Genomic DNA, 8,714 nt, shown 5'->3' with positions numbered 1-8,714 from the left:
TCAAAATTTTTATCAATTTTTTTCTTAAAATTGATTAAATGAAAGAATTTTACTTCTGGAAATATTAACATTAGAATGTATATAGGAAGATTATTACAATTATTGAATATTAAAAAACATACAATTTAATACACGATTAAAAAATAATAATAAAACAGATATAATAGAAACTTTTCTGGAAACGTTAGCATATTCATAATGGGACCTCCTCCACTTATATTGGCATTTTCCATAAAGGAGCGTAGTATACTTGGTACTGTAAGTACTCATTGCCGAAGTGCCTCTTAATTAAATATTACTGTACTAAAAGGGTTTAATTACAAAGTAATTTCATCATTACCCATTTTTTCTACGATAACTTTTTCATTAAATTTCACTTTCACATCTTGTTATAATTTCGTGTCACTTTTTTAAATACAACAGTAAACATCAATTATTTTAAATTTATCTTCTTAACAAAAAATTTTTATTACATATAAATCTTTTATTACACATAAATATTGCTTACATCTGATTAATGGATATATTAACAATTTTTCAAAACAAAAATAACGAAGCAGCCTGCGTAATGTTGGAAACGAAATTTCATCGTATAGAAATCTATGGGGGCCCATATGATTGCGTGCATGGATGGTTTCCCTCAACTTTAATAACAAGCTTTTTATATAAATAATTCAGTCGTTTTTTATTTATCGCAGTGCACACTATTTGCCTATTTCAACAAAGTCAGAATAAAAATTCTTTTCATACTCTCAAACAATACTTACTATAAATTATATCAATAAAAATCTAAAAGTTTCTTACTTTTTTTCTATACATTATATGTATATTTTTGTTTAAAGAAATTACAAAATCATATTTTTCTGTAAATTGGTAGAAAGATCCTTTTCATGAGTCACAGTTTTAGAGAACTACAGTGGAATCCGATTATAACAAATTTTTAATAATAATAGCCGGCTGATAATAGTAATTTGAGGACGAACAACGTTTATTCTTGAGCTTTATTTATTATAAGCAATTAGGGAATTTATTACAACCGACGTTTAGGGAATTCACAAATGTGACGTTTGCATAATCTACAACCATGTTTGTATAATTCACAAACAATATTAGCACAATTCATAAATATAATATTTGCACAATTCGTAAACGCGATATGTGTACAATTTACAAATATGATACTTGTACAGTTTACAAATTAAATATTTGCATAATTTACAAATATAACATTTGCACAATTAACAAATATAATATTTGCACATTTTACAAACATGATATTAATACAGTTTGTAATTGATTGATTGAGTGATTTATTAATTGTTTAAATCTATGAGCGCCGACTACTGCGTCATTAGCTCCACATGTTTTTGAGAAAACTCCAAATATATTTAAAATCTTATGGTTGCTTGTCACAGTAGCCAAAGTTTGATTATGATGTCCGGATTTTTCATCAAGTTTGTACAAAATACCTACATATAACAGCAGATAACATTATTCACTATTATAATAATCGGATTCCGTTGAATTAAGGTCTAATCCTACTATTGATAGTTACTTGAACGCTCCTCCTTTATAATCGAGGGAAGCCATCTTTGCATCATATGCACACGAAGACAGTACCAAACCTAACAGAATTCGGAGAAAAAGGCCCATGTACGAGTAGGCCACTCCAAGGCAGTGCGTTTGTGAATAATCCTTGATCGTTTGGTACCTCTTCGTGGTGAGCCACCTGGTTAGCTTCGTTGCTCGCAAACAATATTCGTCTACCATTGGGAAGATGGAAAACAATTCGTGCTAGAGTCGCGGTGTATTTCACCGGTAAACGAAAAAAAGACCAGAAACCATAAAAGCTTTTTCCTCGACTCGACAATGCTCACTGCGATACAGCAGTGTCATTCGTCGACGTCTTTCTAATGTTTCACTTTTGTTGTCTTTCATCGCGAACGATATGATCGTTCATTTAAACTAAGAAACTTATGCGTATTCCGAACGATGAGTATCATAGAATTGAACGCGTTTAATCTCGTCACGTTACAATTCAAATATCGAAGCGCTTATCGTGGCGATTATTACATGCAGTACGCACAGTTACCTAAAACTAGTGATAAATATACTTAGGTGCAACGTAGTTTCCCAAACATGACACCTTCCAGCATTTGGTTGCGAGAGAACCTGAACAGGTGAAGCTAGGAACACTTTTTGTAGAACTGAAGAAAAGTAAGGTAGACCTGGATGTAAGGAAAGATAGACCTGGATCAAGTAAACTTAAATCTAAAACATAGAAATGTAGAAATGTTGTGACCTAGATTTAGGGAAGAGCTTTAACAAAAATCTAGATCCAGAAAGAACATATATGGTCTTCCTTCTGACTTAATCATAAGGAAACCCATATTGCACCTGAGTGTACACACATTTTCCTACATGTTGCACTTCCGCAACAAGACTTAACAAATATTCATACATATACATTATGTACATCCGAGAATGCTTTCTAAAGCTACATCAGCGCGTTCTATTCTTATATACATATACGAAGCCCGCTATAGCGAAGCTTCTTTTAGAACAGCTTGCATCGCAAACTTTTCCCTATGTTATTGTCCAATTTCACCATAAGCATGGCGCGTAAATGTAATTCGGTAGTAATTATGGAAGGCCTTCTTCTTCGTAACATACGTTCCCAAACGTCCAGATGTTCCTCTCATCCCTTACGTCATGTGGAGATCACCCTTCAGAATTCTGGTGAAGGTTTTCTTAAACTGTTGATTGGCCAGAGCGTAACAGAATGGATTCATGGGGCTGTTGGCGTAACAGAGAAAGTACGAGAACATGAAGAGATGCTCGTTCGTGCACGGTGGCGTCGAGCAGAAACCCTCGACCAGGGCCAAGATGTGGTACGGTGTCCAACAAGCAACAAACGCGCCCAGGATGAAAGATATCGTCCTGAACGCTTTTCGCGCCCTGTTCTCCGTTCGAGACTTCTGTCGACTTATCAACGGGTCTCTCCTCTGCGTTTTGTTCTTCAAACGTTTGCCGATAGTCTTCACAAAATCTCTTCTTGATCCTCCTTCTTCACCCGAGCGAGATTCCTTCTTCGATTGCTTCCTCGTGTCCTTTTCTTGTTCATTCACCGTCGTGCCGGACATCGTGGGCACCATGCTGCCGCTGGACGAGGAGTTCTGAGGAGGATTGTTAGCCTTGGTAACCTGGTCCGAGCACTGATTAGGTGAGCTACTGAATGTCTCCACAGCAGCCGTGCTGACGACCGTTGTTACCGGCTGTTGCTTTGTATCTTCAGCCTTCACGGTGACCTCGGTGTGCACTTTGCTCACCGTCGGCGATGTTTGAGAGGCTGCGTTAGTCTTCTGTGTGATGAACACGCGAGGGGGATGCGTTTGACTCGATGCGTTGGACATCACCGGTTGAAGCTGAGCATGTTTACCACCTGTCTGGTTGTTGGCTTGTTGAGCCGTGGCTCTGATCAACGCAGCCTGCAGAAGACTCGTATTGGCCGCGGAAGTAACGTTCCCCAGGATCGGCGACGAGGGAGTAGTCGAGAGAGGATTCGCTAGGCTGCACGAAAAGGAAGACGGAGGACTTTCATAAGAGGGACTAGGTAATATCACTGAGCTTTCGTCCATGTACCTTAAGTCTCCGCCATCCAGACCCGTCAGAATGTCGAAGGTACCTGGACCGTGCGACGATACAACCAACGATTTGGGTCTGTCCGTGGACGAGGAGGTGGGTGGACTGTCAGACACCGGTGGACTGCTCTGAAACTGCGTGGGTGGTGGTATGATATTTTGTTGGTTGCTGCTAATCGAGCGGCTGGGATGAGTGGGCGGCGATGTTTCCGCAGAAGTTACAGCCTGTTGATTGCCGCTCTCGCCGCTCGATTTTAACGATTGTTCCGGCGTCAGTGTCTGGCTGCTGGATTTCTCGAGCTCGGCCGGGTTGTCGGTGTCCAGAAGACTCAGCTCCTGTATCTTCGGCAACGTCTGAGTCTTCTGCGTTGTAGTACCTATGTCACACGTGGAACCCGGCGGAAGGATTTTCCTAGCTGCTGGCGCGTTCATGTCAACTTTCACGGGGACGATTCCGTTTAGGTGGCTGTTTGTGGCGAACATCTGAAAAGCACCGGACTGAGCGACCAAACCGGCTAACGAAGATCGTTTTCTGATACCACCGGGCTGTAGGGCTGGGCCTATGGTACTTTCTTCGTCCGAATCAAAGGCTGGACTACTGGAACGTTCCGATTTTTCCGTCTCCGTAGGAACAGTGCTGGCGCACGTTTGCTTCTCCGTGGAATCGGTCATACCCGTTCCAGAAGTCTTTGAAGAGGTTTTCTGACCGGAACCATCGCCTCCTGCGCCATCTTCTCCCGACGTGCCGCCTTTAGGTTTGTCCTGGCTCAAAAGGGTACTCTGCGTTTTTGATATTCCTATACCGGCAGCACGTCCTGCCATACCGGTCATGGCGCCAGCACTCAGAGCGACCATGGACTGCATCTTCCGCTGTTTAGCTTCGCTCTTTTTCTGCATATCATATGCTGTCTTGTATATACAAGCGTACAGGATAAATTGAACCACCAGATTCGTCCAGTAGTAACCAATTATGAGGGCGGTGTTGAAAACTGGATCCTTGAGGAACTGCACGGCACATTGGCCAGGACTCAGATCTCTGTAACCGATGAAATGTTCCCAGCCAAAGATGCTGATGAAGAATAACAAAGCTGGGATGATCCAGGTGATGGTAACCATCCAGATCACGCGATTTTTCGTGCGCCAACTGCGATATTTGGCCGCAATCTTCACCGAACAGAATCGATCGATCGTAATCAGCAGCACCGTGTACTGGGATACCAAGCATACCGTGTAGTCTACGGACAGCCATAGGTCGCAGAGCAAAGGTCCGAGATTCCAATAGCCCATCAGAACGTAGACCGTGTAGAATGGCATGGACACTGTGCCTGTTTAACAATCAGAATTGGCTCGACTTAATATGACAACTATGGGTATGGCATACCTATATGCTTTGTCACAGAAGTAGTGAATGGACGGGGGTATTTATGTATTTGTGACGTATGTGGAGAAATGAAACGGTATTTTTATGTAACTTGTGCAACGCTGTATGGGATATTTAAATAAAATGTATACAGGGTGATCCATTTATAGGTCGTGACCTAAATACGTACAATTGCAGTTCATAATAAAAGTAATATTTTTTGTTTATAAATAATTTGAATGATATCAGAGGACCGATATGTTACTTATATGTCACGTATGTATATGTTGCTTATAGGTTAGTTATATATAAATCATGTATATTTTTTACAATAAACATATTTTAAATATGTACCATTGAATTTGAATGATCCCATACAGTGTTTCTTAGAAGTTAGCCTCTGAGATATTAATTATGAACATAAAATAAACTTTATATGTAAATGAAGTACCTTGTCAGGTCTCAAGTATTTTGTGTTTTACTTCTGTTTGAAAATGTGAATTCGGATATATTTTCTATTATGTTTCATGTATTTCTTATTATTTAGTCTCTTAAGTATTATAAATGTGAAATAAATAGGGGATGTATATGAGTACACATGCAAATGGTAAAATGAAGGCGGGTAGATATAGAAAATCTGATAAAACTTACCAATAAGCATATCGGTGGCTGCTAACGAGGCAATGAAATAGTTGCTGGGTTGCCTGATAGCCCTATCTACGATAAATGCCAGAAGGACGAGAATGTTACCGCCGACAGTTAACAGTATACATAATGCGAGGGAGAAAGCAATCAGTATCGTCTGCCAGAGTTCGAAGGGTGGTAGTACAGGCGTCAAAGGTTCCGCTGTTTAATATATAGAATATCTTCTCAGTAAATGTCTACACATTCTCACCCAACTGTCTTATTTTATTCGTGAATCAACTCGATTTTTCAATATTGATTCACGTTATTCCATTATCATCTCATTCCTTATAGGCAAAATGAAAAATCATTATTTCATTTGTTACTTGCTGTTGAACTCAATGTAGATTCGAAAGGATGATTTTGCAGGGTGTCTGTGATAATTTGTGATAGCTCTTATTATTTTAATGAAGATTGGTTTTTGTTATAAGCGATAAACTATGAAACCTGTTAATTTATCAGACTGGTTATCCATTTGTCACGATAGCGTTTGTCAAAATTTTTAGAATTTTTATAATAATATATTTAATAATCTTGATGGATTATATTATACTATAAGCTTGATGGAATTTAAGCAATAATATTCAGTTGACAATATTATTAATCAAAAGATCGCTGTTTTCATGTACTTTAAACAGAGAAGCACATTTCTTTTAAAAAGGAAATTTGTTTGCATTTATAACGAACGAGTCCATAACCTATTTGTTACTTTATTACATATGATGGCACGTATAAAAATAACTCGACTGAAAAATCACTCTACCAGTACGTTAAAATTCCTTGAATTCCTCCTTTATACAAATTTCTTGAAAGTGTACTCAACCAGCAATAAAATGGTGAAATATTTAGAACATGTCAGGATTTTCTGGAAAGGGTAGAGTTCTCACAAAGGTGTTAAACTCGTGCAAAAATGGGGACAGGTTGGAAAAAGTTTTCTGTAATCACAACAGACAAAAGGATAAGACAATCCATTATTTTTATGCAGGATAATAGCTTCCAAATCGAGAGAACCTTTCGCTTGAAAGTACACGTGTATTTTAAAAAAGACATTGACTTTCATATTCTCCAAGAATATGTGAAACAAATTCATACGTATGAACAATTTGTTGTAAACAACTATCACAAACTAACAGACTGCATAAATAAATATGAAATATATCGAAATTGTACTGTTCTGTTGCTCACATTAATATTCGACTGCAGTAGTTTTTGTTATTGTATACAGGAAAGAATTTATATGTCATACTTTATTTTGCAAAAACATGGATCATTGTAGACTGGAAATATATAAACAATTTTTTAAACAGACCAAGTATCTTATCTAAAATGTCGTCAATGAACATCAATTCCGCCTGCACCGGAAATGGACCCCCATACAATCACAGAACCTGCGTGTTTCAAAGTAGGTTTTAGACTGTTTGGCTTTAAAGCTTCATTTACTCTTCGCCAAACTATACTTTATCCAGACTAGAAATACAATTACTCTCGACAGCAATAACAATTTCCACGAATTTTCAGACTTTTGAACAAATTCTTTGGCGAAACTTTTTTCCAATTTATGTCGTTAATGTACGGTTTTCTTCTTGCTATTTTACCATTATACCCATTGTTTCCCGTTATTCTACGCACAGTTTCAGCACTGATTTCCTTTCCACTTTCATTACAAACTTCTGAGGCTTATTGTACAGCACTACAATGCGGATTTTTGTAACTCTTCGTATTAATTTTCTTTCTTTTCCTCTATTCGAGGTTGTGCTTTTTGTTCCTTAAATTCAATACGATCTTTCTTAGATCTTTTAATGTCTGGTCTCTTCATTTCTAATAACTGTGCTATTTTTCGATTAATTCTTTCTATGACGAATTACAAATTGTCTCTTATCGAAACTGGTATTTTTTCTTTCTTTGTTAAATTGTGTTTACGCTTCGAAATACAATCATACTGAAATAAACATTCATACTGAAGTAAACATTCTAATTTATTTTCAAAATTAAACTATGGTTTAAATAGCTTTAATCAGCTATCTGAGAGTGTATCAGTGTCCAAATATTAATAAGGCGTGAAAATACAAAATTTTATTTAAAACGATGAAATATTAAATAGCTAAATATTCGACTAAATATTGAAGTAAAAAGTTGGCACCTTTTTAATAATGAATCTTACTGTAAAATAATATAATATCTCAATTAACTTTTCAATAAAACAACGAATATGTACGAATATTAATGCGAGTAACTATATTTCAAAAAGTACTGTTCTATATAATTCTTCGAACTTGATGCCCACAGAAGTTCGATAATATTACCGGTTGATAAGGTTGTTGTATTTCCCGTAATGGTGCCGTTGGTGATATTTGATGGGAACCAGTCTGACAGAAGTTCCACGTATTCCCCGCTGTTCCAACGTGGATCATCCGGGTCAGGCCAAGTTCCATTAAACTGGGAGCAATTCGTTATAATTTGATTGTACGCGCGACAAAGACGTTCTCGTTGTCTCTCTCGTTTCCTGAAAATTACAACGGAAACATTACTTCAGCTTAACTTTAGACTCTCGAAACATACATACGTTATGCGATAAGATTTTATGATACATTATACAGTAGGATCGTTGTATTGTTTCCTTTACGCGGATTACGGAGAATGGCACACCTGTGGCACTCCGCCATCATAAGCGGGAGATTCTATGGAGAACTCCATGATATCGACGGAGAAAACTTCTGTTTAATAATATCGATACATGTGTACAATTACACTTGTGATAAATATGTGTACACAGTTAGTTATTTTTCTTTTGGTTCATTGATTAGTGGCTCAATGATTGGACCATACATCTACATATTCAGAGGTTTCTCATTTCGTAATATTGCTTTTTGATTGTCTTTTCTATTAATTGCTACGAATTCATAGTAAGTACAGTTACATAGTATGTAAGTATAATTACAATTCTATATAAGTATAATTATATAGAAGTATATTATAGTAGAATTATATTAACACTTGTTCTATAATATCGTGTCACTCAAATGACATAC

General features: G+C 37.2%; 1 protein-coding gene across 1 annotated transcript in view; it reads right to left on the bottom strand.

The window, feature by feature from the left end:
* mAChR-B (muscarinic acetylcholine receptor) overlaps positions 1-8,714 on the bottom strand; it is a 129,732-nt gene continuing 121,018 nt past the window's right edge. Inside the window, exons 3-5 of the mRNA XM_012280610.2 lie at positions 7,989-8,188; positions 5,653-5,847; positions 1-4,966 (exon numbers count right to left, since the gene is read on the bottom strand). Of these exons, the coding sequence (XP_012136000.1) occupies positions 2,706-4,966; positions 5,653-5,847; positions 7,989-8,188 (2,656 nt within the window). The 3' untranslated portion in view covers positions 1-2,705. The remainder of the gene's footprint in view (positions 4,967-5,652; positions 5,848-7,988; positions 8,189-8,714) is intronic.

The sequence above is a fragment of the Megachile rotundata genome, chromosome 14 (genome assembly GCF_050947335.1).
Source record: "Megachile rotundata isolate GNS110a chromosome 14, iyMegRotu1, whole genome shotgun sequence".
NCBI classification, from domain to species: Eukaryota; Metazoa; Arthropoda; class Insecta; order Hymenoptera; family Megachilidae; genus Megachile; species Megachile rotundata.
The sequence above is the reverse complement of the archived record's forward strand: the minus strand, read 5'-3'. Positions and strand labels throughout refer to the sequence as shown.